Source organism: Melanerpes formicivorus, unplaced genomic scaffold (assembly GCF_026170545.1).
Source record: "Melanerpes formicivorus ecotype bairdi unplaced genomic scaffold, bMelFor1.0.p_v2 SCAF_141, whole genome shotgun sequence".
Classification (NCBI taxonomy): Eukaryota; Metazoa; Chordata; class Aves; order Piciformes; family Picidae; genus Melanerpes; species Melanerpes formicivorus.
The window spans coordinates 977,457-1,004,413 of NW_027142493.1; the positions used below are offsets into that span (position 1 = coordinate 977,457).

Consider the following 26,957-nt stretch of genomic DNA (forward strand, 5'->3'; position numbering starts at 1 on the left):
CAGGAGATGCACCTGGGGTGGTGGGGCGGGGGGGCAGGAGATGGACCTGGGGTGGTGGGGCGGGGGGGCAGGAGATGGACCTTTGGTGCTGTGGTCCTCACTTCATGGCACCACCACTGCCCCACCTGCATCTCCCTTGCCTGCTCCTGGAGATGAAGGTTTGTGGTGGGAGCTCTCCAGCCATGGGGAGAGCCCTGGTGAGCTCTGCTGGGGGTGCCCATGGAGGGAGCAGGATGTGGCCATGGAGGGTCCTCCATGGAGGGAGCAGGACAGGGCCTTGGAGATCCCTATGGAGGGAGCAGGACAGGGCCATGGAGATCCCTATGGAGGGAGCAGGATGTGGCCATGGAGATCCCTATGGAGGGAGCAGGACAGGGCCTTGGAGATCCCTATGGAGGGAGCAGGACAGGGCCTTGGAGATCCCTATGGAGGGAGCAGGATGTGGCCATGGAGATCCCTATGGAGGCAGCAGGACAGGGCCATGGAGATCCCTATGGAGGGAGCAGGACAGGGCCTTGGAGATCCCTATGGAGGGAGCAGGATGTGGCCATGGAGATCCCTATGGAGGGAGCAGGACAGGGCCTTGGAGATCCCTATGGAGGGAGCAGGATGTGGCCATGGAGATCCCTATGGAGGCAGCAGGACAGGGCCTTGGAGATCCCTATGGAGGGAGCAGGATGTGGCCATGGAGATCCCTATGGAGGGAGCAGGACAGGGCCTTGGAGATCCCTATGGAGGGAGCAGGACAGGGCCATGGAGATCCCTATGGAGGGAGCAGGATGTGGCCATGGAGATCCCTATGGAGGGAGCAGGACAGGGCCTTGGAGATCCCTATGGAGGCAGCAGGATGTGGCCATGGAGATCCCTATGGAGGCAGCAGGACAGGGCCATGGAGATCCCTATGGAGGCAGCAGGATGTGGCCATGGAGATCCCTATGGAGGCAGCAGGACAGGGCCTTGGAGATCCCTATGGAGGGAGCAGGACAGGGCCTTGGAGATCCCATTCCTACCTTTTCCATTGTCCCCACTGCAGGCAGGGCAAGCTCCCCATGGCCACCTCCTGGGATGTCCCCAAGCCCTGCTGGCTCTATGTGGCCATGGTGGTGGCCAGGGGTTGAAGTTGGCCCTGCTGGTGATACCTTGGGCTTCCCTGGGCAGTGTGAAGGAGTCCAGCTCAGCTTGGGGACATCCTTGTGTTGTTCCCAAGGGTGGCTTCAGTGATGTCCCCATGCTTGGGCCACAGGCAGGAGAGGACAGGAGACCAAGCAGGACCTGGGCACCACCTTTTATTTCAGGAGAAGCATCTCAGGGAGCATCTGTGGTCCCCAGCAGGGTCCCTGCTGCCCTGCAGAGCCCAGGACCATGGTCCCCTGGCAGTGCCCAGGCTCATCCCAACATCCCCAGCACCAAGGGGACCTCCTGGACCACCCACAGCAGGATGAGGTTGTCCCAGCCCTGGGAGATGCCATGGTGGAGATGAAGGTGGAGCTCACAGGTCCTGATGGAGTCCCCAGGGTGGAGCTCACAAGTCGCCATGGGGTCAAGGTGGAGGTCTCAGGTCCCCAGGGGGTCAAGGAGGAGGTCTCAGGTCCACAGGGGGTGCTGAAGGTTGCTTTGGAAGGTCCCCATGGGGTCAGGGAGGAGGTCTCAGGTCCACAGGAGGTGCTGAAGGTTGCTCTGGAAGGTCCCCATGGGGTCAGGGAGGAGGTCTCAGGTCCACAGGAGGTGCTGAAGGTTGCTCTGGAAGGTCCCCATGGGGTCAGGGAGGAGGTCTCAGGTCCCCATGGGGTCAAGGAGGAGGTCTCAGGTCCACAGGGGGTGCTGAAGGTTGCTCTGGAAGGTCCCCATGGGGTCAGGGAGGAGGTCTCAGGTCCACAGGGGGTGCTGAAGATTGCTTTGGAAGGTTTCTGTTTGGTGCTGAGGGAAAGGAGAAAGGATTTGGCTAAGCCAAGCACCTCCTCCTAAGGAAGCCTTAGTGGGGCCAAAGAGGGAATCCAGTGAGAGCCAGGCCCAGGACAGGAGGTGCCATGGGGTCAGGAGGTCTCCACTGTCCCCAGGCTGGTGGCTGGCTGAGTGCAGAAGGAGCTCCTGGCTGCTGAAAGCTTTGGTGGCCCAGGTGCCACCATCCCTGAGAGGCACAAGCCAGGCTCCAGGGGACTCCACCACCACCAAGAGAAGCTTCTGGTGGGCAACAGGAGCTCTGGGACCACCAGGATGGAGGTCCTGAGGTGCTAGGGGAGCCCAGGCACCTGGTTGTGTCCCATCACAGGAGGACACAGGAACCTCTTGGGCTTGGCTGGGCTGGGGTTGAGCACAGCCCTGATGGCCTCAGTGAAGACCTCTTTGATGCCCTCCTGGTTGAGGGCAGAGCACTAAGGTCGCCATGGGGTCAAGGGGGAGGCCACAGGTCCCCTTGGGGTGCTCAAGGTGGAGGCCACAGATCCCCTTAGGATCAGGGTGGAGCTCATAGGTCCCCATGGGGTCAAGGTGGAGCTCCCAGGTCCCCTTGGGGTGCTCAGAGTGGAGGCCACAGGTCCCTGTGGGGTCAAGGTGGAGCTCCCAGGTCCCCTTGGGGTGCTCAGAGTGGAGGTGGAAGGTCCCCATGGGATCAAGGTGGAGCTCACAGGTCCCCTTGGGATGCTCAGAGTGGAGGCCACAGGTCCCCATGGGGTCAAGGTGGAGCTCACAGGTCCCCATGGGGTGCTCAGAGTGAAGGTGGAAGGTCCCTATGGGATCAAGGTGGAGGCCACAGGTCCCCATGGGATCAAGGTGGAGCTCACAGGTCCCCTTGGGGTGCTCAGAGTGGAGGTGGAAGGTCCCTATGGGGTCAGGGTGGAGCTCACAGGTCCCCTTGGGGTGAGGGTGGAGGCAGTAGGTCCCCTTGGGGTTCTCAGGCTGGTCTCTGGTGGGTGGCCACCAGCTCGGCCCATCAGAGGAGGACGCAGGACCTCTTGGTCTTGGCCGGGCTGGGGTTGAGCACGGCCCTGACGGCCTCGGTGAAGACCTCCTTGATGCCCTCCTGGTTGAGGGCAGAGCACTCCAGGTACTTGACCGCCCTGATCTGCCTGCAGAGGCTGAGGCCCTGCTGAGTGCTGATGGGAGCCTGGTTCTGCTCCTTCAGCTTCCTCAGGGCCTCGGGGTCGTGCCTGAGGTCCTTCTTGGTGCCCACCAGCAGGACAGGGACGCTGGGGCAGTGGTGGCACACCTCGGGGTACCACTTGTGCTTGACGTTCTCGTAGGAGGGAGGGCTGGCCACCGAGAAGCAGATGAGGAAGACGTTGGTCTGGGGGTAGGAGAGGGTCCTGAGGCGGTCGTACTCCTCCTGGCCGGCCGTGTCCCACAGGTTGAGGCTGAGGGTCCGGCCGTCCACTGTGGTCTGGGCGCTGTAGTTGTCGAAGACGGTGGGGATGTACTCGCGGGGGAAGGCCCTGGTGGTGTAGCAGATCAGCAGGCAGGTCTTGCCCACCGCCCCATCCCCCACCACCACGCACTTGATGCTCTGCATCTCCGACCCCCGCACGTTCCTTGGAGGGATTCGAGGTTCCTCAGAGGGCTTTGAGGCTCCCCAGTGGGATTCGAGGTTGCCCAGAGGGCTTTGAAGCTCCCCAGTGAGATTTGAGGTTCCTCAGAGGGCTTTGAGGTTCCTCAGTGGTCTTTGAGGTTCCTCAGAGGGATTTGAGGTTCCTCAGTGGTCTTTGAGGTTGCTCAGAGGGATTTGAGGTTCCTCAATGACCTTTGAGGCTCCTCAGAGCAATTTGAGGTTCTTCAGAGGGATTCAGGATTCCTTGGTAGCTGTCAAGGTTCCTTGGTGGCCCTTCAAGGTTCCTCAGAGGGCTTTGAAATTCCTCAGTGGCTCTTTGAGGTTCCTCGGAGGGCCTTGAATTCCTCGGTGGGATTTGAGGATCCTTGGAGGGCTTTGAGGTTACTCAGAGCAATTTGAGGTTCCTCAGAGGACTTTGAGATTCTTCAGTGGCTTTTGAGCTTCCTTGGAGGGCTTTGAGGTTCCTCAGAGGGATTCAGGATTCCTTGGTAGCCTTTAAGGTTCTTTGGTGGCCCTTCAAGGTTTCTCAGTGGGCTCCAAGGTTCCTCAGAGTAGTTTGGGGTTCCTCAGAGGGATTCAAGGTTCATCAGTGGGCTTCAAGGCTTCCTGGTGGCCCTCAAGGTTCTCCTTCAGTAGGCTAAGGGAAAGGAGAGAAGATTAAGGTGGGTGGCAGAAAATGCCATGGTTGGGGTAGGACAAGGATGATGTTCCCAAGGCTCCCTGGTGGCCCTCAAGGTTCTCCTGCAGAAGCCTACAGGAAGGGGAGAAGGTGAAGATGTGTTGGAGGTCACCTAGGTTGTCACTGTGGTTGGGTTAGGACAGGGACCATCTCCTCAAGGCTCCTTGGTGGCCTTCCAAGATTCCTTGGTGGCCTTTCAAGGTTTCTTGGTGGCACTCCAAGGCTCCTTAGTGGCCCTCAAGATTCTCCTTCAGTAGACTGGGGGAAAGGGGAGAAGGTTAAAGTGGGTTGGAGACTTCGCAGTGGTTGGAGTAGGACAAGGATGATCTAGCAAGGCTCCCTGGTGGCCCTTCCAAGGCTCCCTGGTGGCCCTTCCAAGGCTGCCTGGTGGACATCCAAGGCTGCCTGGTGGACTTCCAAGGTTGTCCTCTGTAGGCTACAGGAAGGGGAAAAGGTGAAGATGTGTTGGAGGTCACCTAGGTTGCCACTATGGTTGGGAAAGACAGGGACAACCTTCCCAAGGTTGCTTGTGGCCTTGTCAGGTTCTTTGGTGGCCTTCCAAGGTTCCTTGGTGGCCCTCAAGGTTAGCCTTCAGTAGCCTGCAGGAAGGGGAGAAGGTCAGGAGGTAAGGTTGGAGGTGAACTCAGTTGCCACTTGTGGCTGGGATGGGACAGGGATGGTGACCCCAGGATGGTGCTGCCAGGGCCAAGCCTTGGATTGGTTGGAGAAGACCTTCAGGAGCATCAGGAGCAGTCCTTGACCTGCCCCAGCACCACCACCCTATGGCCCTCAGCACCACAGCCCCATAGCTTCCCAGCCCCTCCAGCTATGGGGACTCCACCACTGCCCTGGGCAGCTGCCACAGGCCTGGGCACCCCTCAAGGGGCACAAATTGCTCCTCAGGGCCAAGCTCAACCTCCCCTGCCACAACCTGAGGCCATCTCCTCTTGGCCCAGCCCTCAGGAGCAGCCCTTGAGCCCCAGCTGGCTGCAAGCTGCTCTCAGGGAGCTGCAGAGAGCCACAAGGTCTCCCCTCAGCCTCCTCTGCTGCAGCCTCAACCCCCCCAGGGCCCTCAGCTGCTCCTCACAACTTCTCCACAGCCTTCTCCTCCTTCCCCAGACCCCTCCCCAGCTTCCTTGCCCTGCTCTGGCCCTGCCCCAGCCCTCAAGCTCCTCCTGGCAGGGAGGTCCCAACCCTGCCCCCAGGCTTGCAGCTGTGGGCTCCCCAGTGCCCAGCCCAGGGGCACAATCCCTGCCCTGCTCCTGCTGCCCACACCATTGCTGCTCCAGCCCAGGCTGCTGCTGCCCTCCTTGCCCACTTGGGCACCCCCTGCCTCCTCTCCAGCCTCTGCCACCAACCCCCCCAGGGCCTTTCCCCCCAGGCACTTCCCAGCCCCTCTGCCCCCAGCCTGGTGCCTTCCTGGCCTTGCTGTACCCCAGGACCAGGTCCCAGCCCTTGCCCTTGCTGCCCTCATCTCTCTCTGCCCTCACCCATTCCCTGCCTCCAGCTCTCCATGGGATGAAGCCCAGCAGCTCCCAGCTCCTCTCTCTGTTTATCCTGGAGCCCTGCAGGATGCTTCCCAGTTTCCCTTCCCCTGGAATTCCCATTATGGGTCACGTCCTGCTCCTCTTCCTTCCTCTTCCCACCCCAGCAGTGGCTTCCTGACCCCACCCTGCCTGTGTCCCTGTCTGATCCCAGCCTTGTCCCAGCCTCATCCCTGCCTGCATCCCTGCCCAATGTCCCCAAAATCCCCACGGGTATCCCATGGTCCCTAGTTTCCCTGTGGGCACCCAAAGGACACTCGTGACCCCATGGGCACTCCAAGGTCCTCAGTGTCCCCACAGGCACCCAAATGACTTTGGGCACCCTTTGGGCACCCCAAGGACACCAATGTCCCAACAGGTCCCTCAAGGTCCCCCATGGCCTTCTCCTTCCAGGCTGGGCCACCCAAGTGTCCTTCAGCCCACCAGACAGCCCTGGGGACGCTGGGAGAGGGCAGCAGAAAGTGGCAGCTTCTAGGTGCCCCCAGAGAGCTGGGGGATTGGGGGTGGCCTCATGGGGACACAACCCCCGTGGGCCACCAGAGCCACCAAGACCCTTCCCACGGTGCCAGCTGGAGCAAGAAGAGGAAAAGGAAGGAGGGGGAGGCCCCTTGAGGGCCTCAGCTGGGGGTTGGGGTGGGGAGGAGAGGACACAACGCGGCAGGAGGTGAAGCATGGTGACCTCCCACCCCCTGTGTCACCCTCTGCCGGGGTGACTCATGGCCTCCTTCAGCAGAAAAGGGAAGCAGAAGCCAGCAGGCAGCACCCAGCCAGGGCATTCCCCACACCCCACCCAGGGCTGGCCACCAGCAGAGCAGCAGAAGCTGGGGATGGGTGGCCAGGGAGAGACCTTCTAGACCCCACCAACCACCACCAGTGGTGGAAGAAGCAGCAGCAGCAGCAGCTCAGAGGCCGGGGACATTGTGTCCACTTTGGGCAGATGGACCTAGCCAGGCGAAGAGATTGTCCTACCCAAGCCATGGAGAGATGGCCAGGGAGAGACCTAGACCCTATCAGTGGTGGAAGAGGCAGAAGCAGCAGCTCAGAGGTTGGGCAGAGTGTCCACCTTGGCCAGCCCAAGAGATTGTCCTACCCAAGCCATGGAGAGATGGCCAGGGAGAGACCTAGACCCTATCAGTGGTGGAAGAGGCAGAAGCAGCAGCTCAGAGGTTGGGCAGAGTGTCCACCTTGGGCAGATGGACCTGGCCAGGCCAAGAGGTTGCTCTACTCATGCCATGGAAGGTTGGCCATGGAGAGACCTTCTAGACCCCTCCAGGTCCCGTCAGTGGTGGCAGCAGGAAGCCATCAGGCGCCGACGCCGCTTGGGCAGCAGAAAGAGGAAGCTGCTCAGGTCTATAAATAAGCAGCAGGGACCCCCTGGGGACCTGGGTTTGGCCATGGGGATGGGTGAGAACCTGTTGCTGGTGCCACCAAGATGAGGCCCACCTCTGGGGGAGGGACCATGGAGGGTTCTGCTGCTGCTTTGCCACCACCCCAGGGCTCTGCTGAGGGCTCAAAGGGTTTTGGGGTTCAGGATCTTAGAGCTGAAGGCTCCTCTTGAGCCTGGGAGGAGATCATGGAGGGATGGAGGTGTATGGAAGGAGATGGAGATGAGGGGTGGAGGGATGGATGGAGATGGATTTTGGAGATGGATGGATGGATGGATAAGATGTTGGGTGGATGATGGACAGAAGAAGATGGATAGAGGGACGATGGTTGGATAGAGGATGGAGAAGATGATGGATGGGTGATGGATGAAGATGGATGGAGAAGATGATGGATGGAGGGATGGATGATGGATGGAGATGGAGAAGATGATGCATAGATGGAGAAGATGATGGATGAAGGATGGATGGAGATGGATGAAGGGATGATGGTTGTATAGAGGATGGAGATGGAGAAGATGATGGATGAGGGATGGATAAAGATGGATGTTGCCTCCCAGCCCCCATTCCATGACCCCCTGGTGAGACCCAGGTCAAGCACCACTCCCAGCCCCACCAGCACCACCCCAGTGCCCCCCAGGCCACTTTGCCACCTCTCAACCAGACAGAGGCCACCCAGCCCCTGCCCATGCTGAGATGCCACCAGCTTGGGCACCTCCTGGCACCACCACAACCATCCCCCTCACACTCAGGGGTGCTTCCTGACCACCAATGGGCCCAGTGCCAGCCCAGCACCAGGGGCTGGATGTTGTCCCTGGGTGCCACCAGGGGACCTCCAGCAGCTTCTCCTTCCACCCCCAGGAGAGGAATGAGCCCAGCAGGACCCCAGCCCAGGGTGGGCATCACCTCCCCTGGCACTGCATGCTGGCACAAACCCAACTGGGAGCTGCTGAACTCTCTCCCAGTGCCTCCCACTGCTCCCCGTGGTCCCACACTGGTGCAGTGCGCATTGCAGTGGGCACTGATTCTGGCAGTGGGCACTGCAGTGTGCATGGGGCCTGTGTGGAGGGTACAGGGTGCAGTGGGCACTGCAGAGGGTACAGGGAGCAGTGTGGGGGTGCAGAGGGAGCAGTGGGCAGAGGGTACAGAGGGCAGTGGGCAGGGCAGGGTACAGTGGGCAGTGTGGTGGGCAGAGGGTGCAGTGGGCACAGAGGGCAGTGCAGTAGCAGTGTAGTAGGTGCAGGGTGGGTACTGCAGTGGGCAAAGCAGGGCGCAGTGCAGTGGGCACAGGGCGAAATGTAGTGGGCACAGGCTGCAGCAGGCACTGCAATGAGCACAAAGTCCAGTGCCCTGGCAGGGTAGTGGGCACAAGGTGCAGTGGGCAGTGCCAGGGGCTGCAGTGGGCACAGGGTGAAGTGGGTACAGTGCCAAAGAGTGTAGGGCAGTGGGTACAGGGTGTAGTGGGCAGTGCTGGGGGTGCAGTGGGCATAGGGTACAGTGGGTACAGTGCCAGAGGGTGCAGGGCAATAGGCAAAGAATGCAGTGGGCTGTGGCAGGCGGTGCAGTGGGCATAGTGCAGTGGGCACAGCGTGCAGTGGGCAGTGCCAGGGGGTACAGTGAGCACAGGGTGCAGTGGATGCAGTGCAGTGGGCACAGGGTGCAGTGGGTACAGTGCCAGGGGGAGCAGTGTCAGGGGGTGCCACAACCCTGCTGGGCAGGAGGGTTCCCAACCACTTCCCAGTCCTGGGCTCCAGTGGGAGACTGGGACCAGTTCCAGTTGGGAACTGGGGGCAGTGTCCACTGCACCTCAGTCCCCCCCAGTCCCCCTGTACCCCCTTACTCATCCCAGTTCTCCCAGTTAGCTCCCAGCTCCCTCACCCCCTCCCGCCATTCCTGACCCCTCCCTCCCCCCCTTCCAAGGACCCCAAACCCAAGGGGGGACCCCAGAACCTTCCCCCTACCCTTCCCAGCATCTTTCCACCATCCTAGTACCATCCCAGTACCACCCCTGTACCAAACTCACCCCGGGGCATGGCTGGCGCCGGGCTGCAGGAGGAGGAGGAAGAAGAAGAGGAGGAGGAAGTCTGAGGCCACCCCAGAGACAAACTTCCCCCCCCCCCGCCGCCCCGGGTCCCCGCCCGCCCAGTTGCTTCCTTCCCGCTGTACTGGGAGGAGTGGGACACCCACTGGTGGCACCGAAAAGGGGGGGGGGAGGGGACGGGCACGACAACGAGGGACATCCCCTCCCCGAACCCCACCTGTATGGAACTGGGGGCACCAGTAAGGGCTGGCACACCCCAAACTGGGGGTGCAGTAAGGGGAAGGGTCCCCAAACTGGGTCTGGTAAGGAGAAGGGAACCCAAACAGGGGTACAGTAGGGGGAGGGGTCCCCAAACTGGGTCCAGTAAAAGGAGGGGTCCCCAAACTGGGGGTCCAGTAAGGGCTGGGTCAACCAAACTGGGGGTCCAGTAGAGAAGGGAACCCAAACTGGGGTCCAGTAAGGGGAAGTGTCCCGAAAGTGGGGGTCCAGTGAGGGGAGGGGACCCCAAACTGGGGGTCCAGTAAGAGGAGGGGACCCCAAACTGGGGGTCCAGTAAGGGCTGGGTCAACCAAACTGGGGTCCAGTAAGCAGAAGGGAAGTTGAGTTCCTCCAATGAGGCTCTTTGATGAGTTGAGGTCCTCCAATGGGATTCTTCAGTAAGTTGAGACCCTCCAATGGGGTTCTGTGATGAGCTGAGGTCCTCCAATGAGATTCTTCAGTGAGTTGAGACCCTGCAATGGGGTTCTTCAATTAGTTGATTTTGGGATGCTCTTGCTGGGTTGCTCTGCTGGTGTGTTTTGGGGTGCTCTGATTTTGGGGTGTTCCGATGTTTTGGGGTGATCCAAGGGGGTGGGTGCTGGGGGTGCTCTGCTGGGGTGTTCTGTTGTTTTGGGGTGCTCTGAAGGGGTGCTCTGATGTTTTGGGGTGCTGTCAAGATTTGGGGTGCTCTAACAAGTCAAGTGGGTGTTGGGGTGCTCTGATTTTTGGGGTGGTCTGCTGGGGTGGGTGTGGGGTGCTCTGCTGGGGTATTGTGGTGCTTTGGGGTGCCCTGATGAGTTGGGGGTGCTCTAACAGGTTCACGGCCCTAAAGAGCTAGGTTCTGGGGTGCTATGATGTTTTGGGGGTGCTCAGAGAAGCCTTTCGCCGGGTCTGGAAGCAGGGTTTTTAACCGGCATTTCAGGTCACCCATCCGAGCTTCACCCGCAGCTTTTCCTGCTCAGCTTCCTCACCGCTCCAATAGTCCAAGCCCAACACCGGTGGGACGCCACGGGGTGCATTCTTCCCCGCGGCCGCTAGGGGACGCTGCGGCCCCAGCGGAGGGAAGCGGGAAAGGGGTTTCACAGTTTCGGCTTCGGGTTAGTCAGGAGGTGGGGTTAGGGGGCGGGACTTCCGGCGTGGCGAGCAGCGCTGTGTCCTCACTGCCCGGTGCGCGCTGGGGAAGGGCTGGAAGAGACCATTTTGGAGTGTGGGGGGGAGAGTGCGGGGGGGTAACCCGGGATAGACCATTGAGGGCTGGGGGGGAATAACATGGGATAGACCATTTGGGGCTGGGGGGGGGACAACCTGGGACAGGCTTATCCCAGTGTATCCCACTACTGAGGATAACGGAGGGGGTGGGGATGTCCAGTTTAGCCCGGGATAGCCTGGCCCAGGATAAGGTTATTTAGGTGGGGGGGGTGGGGTGGGGTGTCAAGTTTATCCCAGGGAAAGCCTGGCCCAGGATAAGGTTATTTAAGTGATGGTGGGGGTCAGGTTTATCCCAGTTTATCCTGCTCCTTGAGGAGGGGGTTTCGATAGCCTGGATCAGGATAAGGTTATTTAATTGGGGGGGGGGGGGGGGGGGGGCAGGTTTATCTCATCCCTTGAGGAAGGGGTTTCATCTTTATCCTAGGATAGCTTGGCCTAGGGTAAAGTTATCTAAGTGGTGGTGGGTCAGTTTTATCCCGGGAAAGCCTGGCCCAGGATAAAGTATTTAAGTGGTGGTGGTGCTCAGACTTATGCCACTCCTTGAGGAGAGGATTTCAGCTTTATCTCGGGACAGCCTGGCCCAGGATAAAGCTATCTAAGTGGTGATGGTGCTGCTCAGATTTATCCCACTCCTTGAGGAGAGGATTTCAGCTTTATCTCAGGACAGCCTGGCCCAGGATAAAGCTATCTAAGTGGTGGTGGTGCTGCTCAGATTTATCCCACTCCTTGAGGAGAGGATTTCAGCTTTATCTCAGGACAGCCTGGCCCAGGATAAAGCTATCTAAGTGGTGGTGGTGCTGCTCAGATTTATCCCACTCCTTGGGGAGCGGATTTCAGCTTTATCTCGGGACAGCCTGGCCCAGGATAAATGTATTTAAGCGGTGGGGACGGGGAGTCAAGTTTATCCCACCCCTCAAGGAGCAAGTTTCACCTCAATCCTGGGATAACCTGACCCCAGCTCTGAGCTCAGGAGGAAGGCTGCTGGGGGCTGGTCCCAACCTGGGTCCCTCCCAGTTTGGAGGTGGAGAAGGGGGTGGGGGGCTGGGGGGGGGGGGGGGGGGATGTGAGGTGCCTGCGCCGCTCTCCCCACCCTTACAGCTTGTTCCGGGCTAGACGAGGGGGTCAGGCCGAGCCTTTTATCCTGGTACAACCCGGGAAACACCGGAAAATAACAACCAGTCCCTCCCCCACCACCTCCTAGAGCCGAACCCGGCTGTGGCTGCCTGAGACCGGAGGTAGTGGTGGTGGAGGAGGAGGAGGAAGAAGAAGAAGGAAGAAGAAGGTTGAAGGGGGGGTGGGAGGGCAGCAGGAATTAGGTTAGGCTTCTGGGGAGGGGGGCAGCAGGAGTTAGCTTTAGCTTTTGGGGGGCAGCAGCAGGAGTTAGGTTTAGCTTCTGGGGAGGGGGCAGCAGGAGTTAGGTTTAGCTTTTGGGGGGCAGCAGGAGTTAGGTTTAGCTTTTGGGGGGCAGCAGCAGGAGTTAGGTTTAGCTTTTGGGGAGGGGGCAGCAGGAGTTAGGTTTAGCTTCTGGGGAGGGGGCAGCAGGAGTTAGGTTTAGCTTTTGGGGGGCAGCAGCAGGAGTTAGGTTTAGCTTCTGGGGAGGGGGGCAGCAGGAGTTAGGTTTAGCTTCTGGGGAGGGGGCAGCAGGAGTTAGGTTTAGCTTTTGGGGGGCAGCAGCAGGAGTTAGGTTTAGCTTTTGGGGAGGGGGCAGCAGGAGTTAGGTTTAGCTTTTGGGGAGGGGGCAGCAGGAGTTAGGTTTAGCTTTTGGGGAGGGGGCAGCAGGAGTTAGGTTTAGCTTTTGGGGAGGGGGCAGCAGGAGTTAGGTTTAGCTTTTGGGGGGCAGCAGCAGCAGTTAGGTTTAGCTTTTGGGGGGCAGCAGCAGCAGTTAGGTTTAGCTTTTGGGGGGCAGCAGCAGCAGTTAGGTTTAGCTTTTGGGGGGCAGCAGCAGCAGTTAGGTTTAGCTTTGGGGAGGGGGCAGCAGCAGGGGTTAGGTTTAGCTTTGGGGAGGGGGCAGCAGCAGGGGTTAGGTGTAGCTTTGGGGAGGGGGCAGCAGCAGGGGTTAGGTGTAGCTTTGGGGAGGGGGCAGCAGCAGCAGGGGTTAGGTGTAGCTTTGGGGAGGGGGCAGCAGCAGCAGGGGTTGGGTGTAGCTCTTGGCAGCAACAGCAGGGGTTGGGTTTAGCTCTTGGGGGGCAGCAGCAGCAGGGGCTAGGCTCAGCTCTTGGGGGGCAGCAGCAGCAGGGGCTAGGCTCAGCTCTTGGGGGGCAGCAGCAGCAGCAGCAGGGGTTAGGCTCAGCTCTTGGGCACCAGCAGCAGCAGCAGGGTCTAGGCTCAGCTGTTGGGGGGCAGCAGCAGCAGGGGCTAGGTTTAGCTCTTGGGGGGCAGCAGCAGCAGGGTCTAGGCTCAGCTGTTGGGGGGCAGCAGCAGCAGGGGCTAGGCTCAGCTCTTGGGGGGCAGCAGCAGCAGCAGAGGCTAGGTTTAGCTCTTGGGGGGCAGCAGCAGCAGGGTCTAGGCTCAGCTGTTGGGGGGCAGCAGCAGCAGGGGCTAGGTTCAGCTCTTGGGCACCAGCAGCAGCAGCAGGGGCTAGGTTCAGCTCTTGGGGGGCAGCAGCAGCAGGGTCTAGGCTCAGCTGTTGGGGGGCAGCAGCAGCAGCAGCAGGGGCTAGGCTCAGCTCTTGGGGGGCAGCAGCAGCAGGGGCTAGGCTCAGCTCTTGGGGGGCAGCAGCAGCAGCAGCAGGGGCTAGGCTCAGCTCTTGGGGGGCAGCAGCAGCAGGGGCTAGGCTCAGCTCTTGGGCACCAGCAGCAGCAGCAGGGGCTAGGCTCAGCTGTTGGGGGGCAGCAGCAGCAGCAGGGGCTAGGCTCAGCTCTTGGGGGGCAGCAGCAGCAGGGTCTAGGCTCAGCTGTTGGGGGGCAGCAGCAGCAGGGGCTAGGCTCAGCTCTTGGGCACCAGCAGCAGCAGCAGGGTCTAGGCTCAGCTGTTGGGGGGGCAGCAGCAGCAGCAGCAGCAGGGGTTAGGCTCAGCTGTTGGGGGGCAGCAGCAGCAGGGGCTAGGCTCAGCTCTTGGGGGGCAGCAGCAGCAGGGGCTAGGCTCAGCTGTTGGGGGGCAGCAGCAGCAGCAGGGGTTAGGCTCAGCTCTTGGGCGGCAGCAGCAGGGGCCGGGCGCGGGCGCGGGGCCGTGCCGGAGGCGCTGAGCGGGGCGGGTTTGAGCTTGCAGGCGGGGTGTGGATGCGGAGCAGCCCCCGGGAGCACGGCTTCACGCGCTGGACGGCGGCGCGCGGCGGGCTCCATGGGTCCGGGCGCGCGGCCCCTGGGCTGGGCGCTCTGCGGCCTGCTGCTGCTGCTGGCGCCGGCACGCGCCGAGAGGCCGCCCGGCACGCACCTCGAGCCCTCCGCCATCGCAGGTCGGTCTCCAGCCTCCCCCGCGCCCTCTGACAGCCTCCCCCTGGCCTCCTCTACCCTGCGTCCCCAGGGCTCCAGGCCTTTGGGAACTCCGGGGAGCGGGTGGGAGCGGGACGAGGCCAACACCCCCCACAAAGCCGGGAAGGAGACAGTCTGGGGTCTGTGAGGGGGGAAAGGGCAGGGAAGAGGGGTCTGGGGTCTGTGAGGGGGGAAAGGGCAGGGAAGAGGGGTCTGGGGTCTGTGAGGGGAGAAAGGGCTGGGGAAGAGGGGTCTGGGGTCTGTGAGGGGAGAAAGGGCTGGGGAAGAGGGGTCTGGGGTCTGTGAGGGGAGAAAGGGCTGGGGAAGAGGGGTCTGGGGTCTGTGAGGGGAGAAAGGGCAGGGAAGAGGGGTCTGGGGTCTGTGAGGGGGGAAAGGGCAGGGAAGAGGGGTCTGGGGTCTGTGAGGGGAGAAAGGGCTGGGGAAGAGGGGTCTGGGGTCTGTGAGGGGGGAAAGGGCAGGGAAGAGGGGTCTGGGGTCTGGGAGAGGGGAAGAGGGTTAGGGAAGAAGGGGTCTGTGGTCTGTCAGGGGTGTTTGGGATCCATGAAGGGGGTCTCTGAAGGGGATAAAGGAACAGGGTCTGGGGTCCATGGGAGGGGTTTTGGGATCTTGAGGAGGAAGAAAGAGCAGGGAAGGGGGGTCTGTGGTCTGTGAGAGGGGTCTGGGATTTGTGAGGCGGAAAAGGGCTAGAGAAGAGTGGTCTGGGGTCCATGAGAGGGGTTTGGGGTCTGGGGGGGGGTGGGGAATAAAGGAAAAAGGAAGGGGGTCTGAGGTCTGTGAGAGGGTTTGGGGTCCATGAAAGGAGTTTGGGGTCTTGAGGAGGGGAAGGAGGAACGGGGGGGGGGGGGGGCGCTGGGGGTCTGTGAGGGGGGAAAAGGAGAAGGGAAGGGGGGGTTGGGGTCTGTGAGGAAGAAAAAGGGACAGGCCAAGTGGAGGTCTGGGGTCTGTGAGGAGGAAAAAGGAATAGGGAAGGAGGTTTGGGGTCTGTGAGATGAGCCTGTGAGAGTGGTCTGGGGTCAGGGAGCGGAGTGGGTGGGGAGTTGTGAGCGGGGAAAAGGAGCAGGGAAAGGGGAGTCTGGGGTCTGTGAGGAAGAAAAAGGGTCAGGAAAGGGGGTGTTGGGTCCGTAGGGTGGGTTGGGGGGTCTGAAAGTCAGATTAGCATTCTGGGAACTGGGTTTGGGGGTCTGAGAATGGGATTGAGGCTCTGGGAACTGGGTTTGGGGGGCTGAGAACGGGATTGAGGCTCTGGGAACTGGGTTTGGGGGGCTGAGAACTGGATTGAGGCTCTGGGAGCTGGGTTTGGGAGGCTGAGAACGGGATTGAGGCTCTGGGAACTGGGTTTGGGGGGCTGAGAACGGGATTGAGGCTCTGGGAACTGGGTTTGGGGGGCTGAGAACTGAATTAAAGTAGTGAGAACTGAGTTAGAGACTCTCTGATTTGTTAGGACACTGAGAACTGTATTAAGCGCCCTGCAAAGTGGGTCGAGGCAGAAGTGGATTAAAGCACTCAGTCATGGATTAAGGCATTTATAAGTGGATCAAACCACTCAGAACTGGATTAAAGCATTTAGAAGTGGTTTAAGGGCTCTGTGGTATGGGTCTGGGCATTGAGAACCAGGTTAAGGGCTCTAGAAACCAGATTGAGGCTCTTGAGTCTGAGGTCTGCTTTAGGGAATCTTTGTACTGGATTTGGGCATTGATATCTGGATTGAGGGCTCTGCAAACTGGATTAAATCCCAGAGATCTGGGTTAGGGGCTTTTGGAACCAGATTAGAGAGTCTGAGAACTGGATTAAGGCTCTGAGATCTGTGTTTGGGCCTCTGCAAAGTGGATTTAGGCTCTGAGAAATGGGTTTGGGGCAGGTGGGAACTGGATTAAGGGCTCAGAGCTGGGTGAGGGCACTGGGATTGGGAACTGGGATTGGGTACTGGGAACTGGTTTAGGGACTCAGCAAATTGGGATTGGGTGCTGGGAACTGGATTAAGGGTTCTGCAAATTTGGACTGGGAACTGGGTTAAGGCCTCTGGGAATGGGATTAAGGCTCTGGGAACTGGTTTAGGGACTCAGCAAACTGGTTTGGGGGACACTGAAAACTGGATTAAGGGCTCTGGGAACTGGTTTAGGGATTCAGCAAACTGGTTTGGGGGCACTGGGGTCTGGATTAAGGGCTCTGCAAATTGGGATTGGGGCTATGGGAATGGGATTAAGACTCAGCAAACTGGTTTGGGGTACTGATAACTGGTTTAGAGGTTCTGATCTGATTTAGGGGCTCTGCAGATTGGGACTGGGCTCTGGGAACTGGATTAAGGCTCTAGAAACTGGTTTAAGGACTTGGCACACTGGTTTGGGGGTATTGGGGACTGTTTTAGGTGCTCTGAAAACTTGATTTGGGCTCTGGGAAGTGGATTAAGGCTCTGGGGACTGGTTTAGGAAGTCAGCAAAGTGCTTTGGGGGCACTGAGAACTGGTTTAGTTTAGAGACTCTTAGCTGATTTAGGGGCTCTGCAAACTGGGACTGGGTGCTGGATTAAGGGCTCTGGGAATGGGATTAAGGCTCTGGGAACTGGTTTATGCTCCTCAGCTCCATTTGGAGGCAATTTCTTTATTTATTGGCCCCAATACTGCTGCTGAATTCTCCTGGCCCTGCCTGAGCTTTTCAAACCTCTTAGCACTGGTAGCGAAGACCTAAAACCAGTTAAACCTTTTTAGGTGGGGCCTAATCCCAGTTCCTTTGTTTTCCTCCTGGTTTTCACCCCCAAAACTTCCATGACCATCCCCCACAAGAACCCCAGGAGGAGCTCAAATCCCTCTGGATCTGGGTGGATTTGCCCAGCAGGACCCAGGTTTTGGTGGCATGGAGCTTCCAGAGCCTCCTTCAGTGCAGGGTTGGGAAGTTGGTGATGCCACACTGGGTGCTGGTGGCCTTGCAGTGTGTGCTCCTGATGGTGCCTGAAGAGCAGAAGCAGGAGGTTGCTCCCTAAGAATTGGGCTTGGAATTGTTGGGAATGAGTCAGGAACCTTCAGCTCTGTGTGGTTGGGTTGGGACAGAGCCAGGTTGGTGACCAGGACCTGGAGCTCAGCCAGCCTGGGTGTGGGCCAGGCCTGTTCTGCTTGGCAGGGAGCAGAGCTCTCAGCATCTCCACCAGCAGCATGGAGGTGTTTGGGTTGGAAGAGAGCTCCAAGGGGATGGAGTTCAAGGAAAAGCCCAACAGAGCCCCAGGGCGTCACCAACGCAGGGCCTTCAGCACCACACCTTCCAAACCCCTCCCGCCACTGGAACTCCACCACTGCCCTGGGCAGTCTCCTCTGCTGCAGCCTCAACCCCCCCAGGGCCCTCAGCTGCTCCTCACAACTTCTCCACAGCCTTCTCCTCCTTCCCCAGACCCCTCCCCAGCTTCCTTGCCCTGCTCTGGCCCTGCCCCAGCCCTCAAGCTCCTCCTGGCAGGGAAGGCCCAACCCTGCCCCCAGGCTTGCAGCTGTGGGCTCCCCAGTGCCCAGTCCAGGGGCACAATCCCTGCCCTGCTCCTGCTGCCCACCCCATTGCTGCTCCAGCCCAGGCTGCTGCTGCCCTCCTTGCCCACCTGAGCACTGCCTGGCTCCTCTCCAGCCTCTGACACCAACCCCCCCCAGGGCCTTTCCCCCCCAGGGCCTTTCCCCCCCAGGGCCTTTCCCCCCCAGGGCCTTTCCCCCCCAGGGCCTTTCCCCCCCAGGGCCTTTCCCCCCCAGGGCCTTTCCCCCCCAGGCACTTCCCAGCCCCTCCACCTCCAGCCTGGAGCCTGCTGGTCAGGTGTTGGCTGGGTGCAGGCTGCTCCCTCCTCAGGTTGATTTTTCAGGGGTCAGGGTTGGGTCCAGGCTTGGTCATGTCTTCATCAGCAGCCTGGATGAAGGCACAGAGTGGACCTCAACCAGTTTGCTGATGGGACCAGACTGGGAGCAGTGCTGACAGCCCTCAGGGGCTGTGCTGGCAGCCAGGGAGCCCTGGGCAGGCTGAGAGCTGGGGGAGAGGAACCTCCTGAAGGCCAAGCAGGGCAAGGACAGGGTCCTGCCCCTGGGCAGGGACAACCTCCTGCAGCAGCACAGCCCAGGGGGGAGCTGCTGGGGAGCAGCTGCCAGGAGAAGGAGATGGGGGTCAAGGAGGTGCCCAGCAGCCAGCAAGGTGCCCTGGGGGCCAAGGAGGTCTCCTAGGGAGCATAGAGCAGAGTGTGGGCAGCAGCAGGGGCAGGGAGGTTCTGCTGTCCCTCTGCTCTGCCCTGGGAAGGCCATAACTGGACTTCTGGGTCCAGGTCTGGGCTTCCTAGCTGCAGAGAGACTGAGAAGTGCTGGAGAGAGTCCAGGGGAGGCTGGGGAGAGGCTGAGGGGCCTGGAGCAGCTCTGTGAGCAGCAAAGGCTGAGAGCCCTAGGGCTGAGAGCCTGCAGAAGAGCAGCCCCAGAGGGGAGCTGAGCAATGCTCAGCAAGAGCTGAAGGGGCTGTGGGGGGCAATAGGCTGGGGCTGGCATCTGCTGAGTGCTGCCCAGGGACAGGCCAAGGGGCACAAAGTGGCAGCCAGGAGGTGGCAGCAGGAGAGGAGAAAGTTGTTTGGTGTGAGGGTGCTGGAGGCCTGGAGCAGGCTGCCCAGAGAGGTTGTGGAGTCTCCTTGTGTGGAGAGCTTCCAACCCCCCCTGGGCCATTGTGCTCCTGGGGCAAGCTGCTGAAGGTGCCCTGCTGGCTGATCTCCAGAGCTGCCTTCCCTCCACCCCCACCAGGTCTGGACTCTGGGGTTTGGTGCTAGCCTGAAGCCTCTTTATTTTTTTTATGATGGTGGAAGGCTCAGGTGTGGCCTCTGTGGTTCCTCCTGATGAAAGGCTGCACAGCAGTGATGCTGGCTTTGGCTCTTTGTGTCCCTTGGCACCAGGCTATCATCACCACCATCAGGAACTTGGTGTCTGGTGGCCTGGGCCAGGTTTCTTTGATCTCCTCCCCAGGATGATTTATGGGGACTCCTTTTTTGGTGGCCCTTTCTAATCCTCCCCACATGTCCCACCATCAGAAGTTCCATGAGCCTAAATCCTGGAGGGGCTGGGCCTGCTCTCCCTCCTCATCCAGTTTACACCAGTAAAGGAAACTGGATCTCTGCAGGCTTTGTGCCTCCAAGGAATTTCCAGCTGGGTTATTTTTGGAAGCCCCTGCAGAAAAGTCTGATGTGATTCAGCTGCTGGCTCCCTTCTTCTGGCTCAGCAGAGCAAGGAGAAGTCCACACACAGAAAATCATCTCCAAGGCAACTTTTCCACCCCAATAAAAAAGTGCTTGGCCTGCTGGAGTTCCACAGCTGAGCACTTTGGGGCCTTGGAGAACACCAGAGAAGTTTCTTGGTATTAGGTTGAAGGCCAAAAAGTAGAGGAGAATGTGGCCCAGGAGGGGTCTGCTGGCCCTAGGGGGGAGTGGGTGGGGTCCAGGAGGAGTTTCTTCAACACAAGCATAGTCACCCAAACTGTTCAGGCACTGGGACAGGCTGCCCAGGGAGGTGGTGGAGTCCCCACCCCTGGAGGTATTCAGGAAGTGTGTGGCCATGGCATCTGGAGCCATGGTTTGGTGGCCATGGTGGTGCTGGGTTGGTGGTTGGACTGGAAAGGTCTCTTAGGTTCCTGTGCATGGTCATGAGATGCTGGATGTGGAACGATTCTAGGTTGAGCTGCTGGGCGGTCAGGAGGGAGATACAGAGGGGTCTAAGCCAGGCTGGAGCCATGGTGGAGGCCAAGGGGAGGAGGGCACCAAGGGCAAGGGCTGGGACCTGTCCTTGGCTCATGGCAAGCCCAGGAAGGCTCCAGGCTGGGGACAGAGGGGCTGGAAAGTGCCTGGTGGGGAAAGGCCCTGGGGGAAGTTGGTGTCAGCGACTGGAGAGGAGGCAGGGGGTGCCCAGGTGGGCAAGGAGGGCAGCAGCAGCCTGGGCTGGAGCAGCAATGGTGTGGGTAGCAGGAGCAGGGCAGGGATTGTGCCCCTGGACTGGGCACTGGGGAGCCCACAGCTTCAGCTGCAAGCTTGGGGGCAGGGTTGGGCCCTCCCTGCCAGGAGGAGCTTGAGGGCTGGGGCAGGGCCAGAGCAGGGCAAGGAAGCTGGGGAGGGGTCTGGGGAAGGAGGAGAAGGCTGTGGAGAAGTTGTGAGGAGCAGCTGAGGGAGCTGGGGGGGGCATGGCGATGTGTTGTTGAGGCTGCAGCAGAGGCAGTTGAGGAGAGCCCAGGGCAGTGATGGAGGCCCCATGGCTGGAGGGGTTTGGAAGCTGTGGAGCTGAGGGCCATGGGGTGGTGGTGCTGGGGCAGTGCTGAGTTCATGCTTGGACTCCATCACCTTGAGGGAGGACTTTTCCTACCTTTCTGCTGCCCTGCTCAAGGCTTTGTGTTTGCTGCTGCTCCCCAGGTTGGATTTTCTCAGGATGAAGCTTTCTGAGGGGTGGTTTTGATCCTCAGAGGACCAAACTGGTGACTGATCTCCAGTCCAAACCAGTTTGCCTGCTGCCTTTGTGCTGCCACCCAGCTCTTAATCTTTCATCTCCTCCTCCTTATCTCCACTTCCAGTCATGCTCCAAAGCCCTGAAGCCATTTCCCAAGCCTTGGAGGCCTCAAATGCTTTGGAGCCAAGACCAACCAGTCCCCATCCTGACCCCACCCTGCTGAAACAGAGACCCTAAAAACTTCTCCAATCCCATTTCAAGAGCATCCTTCTTTGGCTCCAAACCTCAAGGGTTCAGCAGAAACTGGTGGCAGGAGGCTGGTGGCCTGTCCCCTGCTGCCCTGCAGGATGTCACCAGGGGGATTATTTTTAGCCTGGATTTGTTTTGGCTGCAGGCTTCCAACCCTGAGCTCTTTGGCAGCTCCCCTTCTAAAAGGGCCATGAGGCTTTTCCTCCTGGGGAAGAACCTTCAGGTGGTGCTTTTGGGGGCTGGAGGGTGGTGGCTTTCACCTTCTCCTTCCAGTTCCTGCCTGCACTTGGTGGCTTGTCCCCAGTTTCACCAGTTGGTGGTGAGGGTTTTTCCATCTTACTGCTGCTGATGGTCATCAGCAGAGCTTCCTCTGGGCTTGTGACACCTGCCTGGTGAGAGCAGCCTGAAAGAGGAGCCAGGGGGTGCCCAGGTGGGCAAGGGAGGGCAGCAGCAGCCTGGGCTGGAGCAGCAATGGTGTGGGCAGCAGGAGCAGGGCAGGGATTGTGCCCCTGGGCTGGGCACTGGGGAGCCCACAGCTGCAAGCCTGGGGGCAGGCTTGGGCCCTCCCTGCCAGGAGGAGCTTGAGGGCTGGGGCAGGGCCAGAGCAGGGCAAGGAAGCTGGGGAGGGGTCTGGAGAAGTTGTGAGGAGCAGCTGAGGGAGCTGGGGGGTGTTGGTGGCCAGGGATATGTTGAGGGGCATGGAGATGTTGTGGGCCAAGGAAGGTGTTGAGGGCCTTGGGGATGTTGAGGGCCAGGGACATGCCAAGCCTCAGATTGAGACACTTCCCTTGAACTGCAGGCCCATGGGAGGCTCCTTGGCATCTTCTTCTCCCACTCCAGAGGGGGCCTCCCAGCCCCAACAATGGATGTTCATCAAGGACCTGGGTGAAGGGGCAGAGATGAGTCCCTCAACCAGTTTGCTGATGGGACCCAGCTGCGAGCAGTGGTGACAGCCCTCAAGCTGTGCTGGCAGCCAGGCAGCCCTGGGCAGGCTGAGAGCTGGAGGAGAGGAACCTCCTGAAGTTCAACCAGGGTAGGGTCCTTCACCTAGGGAGAGGAATCAGCCCCTTCCAAGCATGGTCCTGGGTGTTAAAAAAACAATCTTGTCCTAGTTTTGCTCTCCAAGGGTTCTCAAACTGGTCAGGAGAATGTGAGGAGGTCATCAAAGCCTTGGGTTGGTTTGGGTTCTCCACTGAGGTGTTGCTTGGTTGGATTTGGGACGTGGTTATGTCCACCCCTTGGAAAATGTCTTCCTCGGTTCCTTTTCGTGGTCACCAAAGCTTTGGGGAGCCACAGAGTGCTCGTTGGAGCTTCTCCCACCAGCCTGAGAAGTTGACCCCAGGCCAGGCTGGTGAGCTGGGGGAGAGGAACCTCCTGAAGGCCAAGCAGAGCAAGGGCAGGGTCCTGCCCCTGGCCAGGGACAACCTCCTGCAGCAGCACAGCCCAGTGGGGAGCTGCTGGGGAGCAGCTGCCAGGAGAAGAAGCTGGGGGTGCTGGGGGGGCAGGGAGGTGCCCAGCAGCCAGCAAGGTGCTCTGGGGCCAAGGCGGTGTCCGGGGGGTCATGGAGCAGAGTGTGGGCAGCAGCAGGGGCAGGGAGGTTCTGCTGCCCCTCTGCTATGCCCTGGGGTGGGGCACAGTTGGTGGCCTGGCAGGACTGGAAGGGGCTGAGAAGAAATCTGGGGACAGAGTTTGGAGCAGGAGCTGTGGGGCCAGGCCAAGGGGGGATGGTTTGGAGCTCCAAGAGAGAAGATCTGAAGTAGATCTGAGGAAGTTCTTGAGGAGGAGGCTGGGGAGAGCCTGGTTGAGGTCAGGCAGAGAGCTGGGAGCTGCCCCCTGGCTGGCAGTAGCCCAGGGCAGGTTGTTTGGGGCTCTGAGCTCTTCTTGGGGCTGTCCCTGCTGGCTGCAAGGGCTTGGGCTGGGTGAGCTTGGAAGGTGCCTTCAACACAGTGCTCAAGGCAGTAGTGGAGTCCCCATCCCTGGAGGACTTTCAAAGCTGTGCAGATGTGGTGCTGAGGGCCATGGGCTGGCAGCCATGGTGGTGTTTGGGTTGGACTCCATGATCTCAAAGGTCTTTTCCAACCAAAATTACCCTTGTGATTCTGGGAAGAGAGCTTGGAGGTTCCACCTGACCCTCAGGAGAACCTGGTTAGCTTGGAGGGTGGTGGAGGCCTGGAGCAGGCTGCCCAGAGAGGCTGTGGAGTCTCCTTCTCTGGAGAGCTTCCAACCCTTCCTAAGAAGTCCAAAGTAGCTCCTAGCTCAAGCAGCCTCTTCTCCTGCTGGATGCTGTGGTAGGGTCTCATTAACTCTTTCATCACTTAAGTGTCCTCCTTTTGAGGACATTTAGCGGCCACTTAAGTGGCTGACTCATGGTCCTCAGAAACTGTTAGGAGCTGCTCTTGGAAGTCAGCTCGAAGTTGATGTTCTCAGCGCTGTTTGGTCAGCACTTAAAGGCCTTGGGCTGAAGGAGCTTTGAAGCTTTTATCTCCTTGATAAGAGTGGTGGTGGGGATGATGGTGCTGAGCTGCTCCTGAAGGCCACCAGCAGCCTGGGCTGGAGCAGCAATGGTGTGGGCAGCAGGAGCAGGGCAGGGATTGTGCCCCTGGGCTGGGCATTGGGGAGCCCACAGCTGCAAGCCTGGGGGCAGGGTTGGGCCTTCCCTGCCAGGAGGACCTTGAGGGCTGGGGCAGGGCCAGAGCAGGGCAAGGAAGCTGGGGAGGGGTCTGGGGAAGGAGGAGAAGGCTGTGGAGAAGTTGTGAGGAGCAGCTGAGGGCCCTGGGGCGGTTGAGGCTGCAGCAGAGGAGGCTGAGGGGAGACCTTGTGGCTCTCTGCAGCTCCCTGAGAGCAACTTGCAGCCAGCTGGGGCTCAAGGGCTGCTCCTGAGGGCTGGGCCAAGAGGAGATGGCCTCAGGTTGTGGCAGGGGAGGTTGAGCTTGGCCCTGAGGAGCAATTTGTGCCCCTTGAGTGGTGCCCGGGCCTGTGGCAGCTGCCCAGGGCAGTGGTGGAGTCCCCATAGCTGGAGGGGTTGGGAAGCTGTGGAGCTGTGCTGCTGAGGGCCATGGAGTGGTGGTGCCCTGGGGCTCTGCTGGGCTCATGTTTGGACTCCATCACCTTGGAGAACTCCAACCCAAACATTTCAGGCCAGACCAGGAACCACCCAACTGAGGCCCTGCTCAGTGGTGACTCATTCCAAGACTTTTGTTTTGGCTTGGCCTGGGGTGGCCTCTTCCTTCCTTTCTGAGTTTGTTCATTCAAGACCTTTCTTAAGGAGGTGGCATCAGCTCAGCTTCCAGCTGGCCAGGCCAGATGTCCTCCCAGCATGGTGGCCTGGGCTTAGAGCCACGATGCCAACCCAACCCATGGCTTCCTGCAGCAGAACTTCTCACAGAGGCAGTTGGGGGATGGGTGGGAGGGAAAAGGGAGGTTTGATTTCTTTCTTCTCTCTTCCTAATGGACACCTCTGACCTTGGGCTAGCAGAAGGAAGCTTTAGGAGAACCCACCTCAGATCTTGGCTCTTTTCAGGTCTCACCCAGTCCAACCCCACCCTGCTCCAGCAGCTTGCCCAGGAACACAATGGCCAGGGAGGGGTTGGAAGCTCTCCACAGAAGGAGACTCCACAACCTCTCTGGGCAAACTGCTCCAGGCCTTGGTCACCCTTAAGCCAAGAAGTTTCTCCTCATCTTCAGCTGGTAGCCTTCCCTGGGCTATCTCCAGCAGCTCCCAGGCCCTCTGCAACTGGGGAGCCCAGAACTGAACCCACAAGTCCAGATGTGGCCTCCCCAGGGCAGAGCAGAGGGCCAGCAAAACCTCCCTTGACCTTCATGCCCCACCCAGGAGGACCTCTCTCAACCTCATGTGGCACCATGGGATGGTTCTCCTCTTGGGTTAGCAATGGAGAAGTTTGGCTGTAAAGGATCTTGTGGGGAGACTCCTTGGAGGCAGGAGGAGAACAGGCAATGGATGGAGAGGTCCTTCTGGCTTCTCTCCTCCTGAAGCTTTTCCCTGGTCCCATCTGCTCCATCAGCCTCCCTCTGAGTCCACAGAGATGAGGTAGACCTGAAGATGAGACAGGAGGGAGTTCAGCTCAGGGCCAGGAGGTTCTGGAAAGGAAGAGGAGAAGAGGGGTGGGAGAGGATGAGAGAGTTGGGGGTGCTCAGCCTGGAGGGGAGAAGACTCTGGGGAGACCTTCTGGTGGCCTTTCAGGGCTGGAAGGGGCCCAGGACCAAGCTGGGCACAGAGTTTGGAGCAGGGCCTGTGGGGCCAGGCCAAGGGAAGATGGTTTGGAGCTCCAAGAGGAGGTTGAGTGGATGGAAAGGAGAAGTTCTTCAGAGGCTGGGGAGAGCCTGGTTGAGCTCAGGCAGAGAGCTGGGAGCTGCCCCCTGGCTGGCAGCAGCCCAGGGCAGGGTGTTTGGGGCTCTGAGCTCTGCTTGGGGCTGTCCCTGCTGGCTGCAGGGGACTTGGGCTGGGTGAGCTTGGAAGTCCCTTCCAACCCAACCCATTCCATGCTTCCATGACCTGGAAGGTGCCTCCAACCCATCCCATGATTCAATGACCTATGAGGGTCCCTCCCAATCCGTTCCCATGACCTGTGAAGGTCCTTTCCAACCCAAACCCATTCCATGACTCCATGGAATGCTGCACCTTGTGATCTTCTTACTGCCACGAGGAGCAGAGCTGAGGAGCTGCCTTTGGGCCGAGAGCTTCTGCTGTGGGTTGAGGAGGTGGAAGAGCAGGGCCCAGGTGGGTTGTGCTTTGGTAGCTTCTCAGCTGCTTCTGGCATCTCCAATGGTTCACGTGGCCCTCTGGGAGCCTCCTGAGGAGTTTGGGCTGGTGGCAGCCGGAGCTGCGCTCCGTGGGCTGAGGCTGACTCATGTCTGCTGGAGCTTTCCAAACTCCTTTGGATTCCAGCCCACCAAGCCCTCAGCCAGCTTCTGGCTTCCCACAGCATCCACAGAGCGGCTTGCCTGGAGTCAACCAAGGGTGGGAATCATCTCCAAGGTGATGGAATCCAACCCTGAGCCCAGCACTGCCCCTGGGCACCACCACCCCATGGCCCTCAGCACCACAGCTCCACAACTTCCCAACCCCTCCAGCTATGTGGACTCCACCACTGCCCTGGGCAGCCTGCCACAGGCCTGGGCACCATTCAAGGGGCACAAATTGTTCCTCAGGGCCAAGCTCAATCTCCCCTGCCACAACCTGAGGCCATCTCCTCTTGGCCCAGCCCTCAGGAGCAGCCCTTGAGCCCCAGCTGGCTGCATGCTGCTCTCAGGGAGCTGCAGAGAGCCACAAGGTCTCCCCTTAGCCTCCTCTGCTCCAGGTGGAGGCTCAGGAGCTGGGGTGGGGTTGGTGGTTGTGTTCTTCTCACCACAAGTGGGTGGGGATGAAGTTGGTCTTTTTGAGGTCCAAGTGGGGCCATCAAAGGTTTGTGGTGGAGATTGGGTGGGAGCAAGGGTTAAAAAGGGCTCTGGTGGTGGTGGAGATGACTGAGGATGTTTGGAAGCAAGGGATGAAGCTGTTGTGGTCTTCCACGAAGTGGATGGATGGAGGAGGCCATCAGTGAGAAGAAGATTAATTGCAGTGAGTAAACCTTGAACTGCTGCCAAGGAGAGAAGTCCATCTGGGGAGGAAGCTCTCAGGTTTGAGTGGAGGGTTGGCAGCTCTTCAAGTGTCAACTTGGCTGCTTGGTTCCTTCCTGCCTCAGGCTGGTGCTGGGGACATGAAGGGGCTGGAGAGCCAGGAGCCTCCTGAATCTCTGAAGGCTTTGTCTTCCCTCTGTTTATGGCTTCCTGGATCTCTGAAGGCTTTGTCCTCCCTCTACTTCTGGTCTCCTGAATCACTGAGGGCTTTGTCCTGCCTCTGTTTATGGCCTCCTGGATCTCTGAAGGCTTTATCCTCCCTCTGCTTCTGGTCTCCTGGATCTCTGAAGGCTTTGTCCTCCCTCTGCTTCTGGCCTCCTGAATCACTGAGGGCTTTGTCCTCCTTCTGTTAATGGTCTCCTGGATCTCTGAAGGCTTTGTCCTCCCTCTGTTTATGGCCTCCTGAATCACTGAGGGCTTTGTCCTCTGTTTGCTTCTGATCTGAATCACTGAGGGCTTTGTCCTGCCTCTGTTTATGGCCTCCTGGATCTCTGAAGGCTTTGTCCTCCCTCTGCTTCTGGTCTCCTGGATCTCTGAAGGCTTTGTCCTCCCTCTTCTTCTGGCC

General features: G+C 59.6%; 2 protein-coding genes across 2 annotated transcripts in view; one reads left to right on the forward strand and one right to left on the reverse strand.

Annotated features, from left to right (window-relative positions):
• Window positions 1-2,851: 2,851 nt before the first annotated feature.
• On the reverse strand, window positions 2,852-9,253 carry RHOG (ras homolog family member G). Its single transcript, XM_068168514.1, has 2 exons — window positions 9,170-9,253; window positions 2,852-4,178 (listed from the first exon to the last, which is right to left on the reverse strand). The coding sequence occupies exon 2, from the start codon at window positions 3,503-3,505 to the stop codon at window positions 2,930-2,932; it is 576 nt and encodes a 191-aa protein (XP_068024615.1). The 5' UTR covers window positions 3,506-4,178; window positions 9,170-9,253; the 3' UTR covers window positions 2,852-2,929.
• Window positions 9,254-11,713: 2,460 nt separating this feature from the next.
• The window catches only part of STIM1 (stromal interaction molecule 1), a 64,065-nt gene continuing 48,821 nt past the window's right edge, over window positions 11,714-26,957 (forward strand). The window contains 2 exon segments of the mRNA XM_068168552.1: window positions 11,714-11,936; window positions 13,862-14,048. Coding sequence (XP_068024653.1) covers window positions 13,934-14,048 — 115 coding nt within the window. The 5' untranslated portion in view covers window positions 11,714-11,936; window positions 13,862-13,933.

Coding starts and splice junctions, on each gene's coding strand:
- RHOG (XM_068168514.1), bottom strand. CDS start 3,505: ATGCAGAGCATCAAGTGCGTGGTGGTGGGGGATGGGGCGGTGGGCAAG.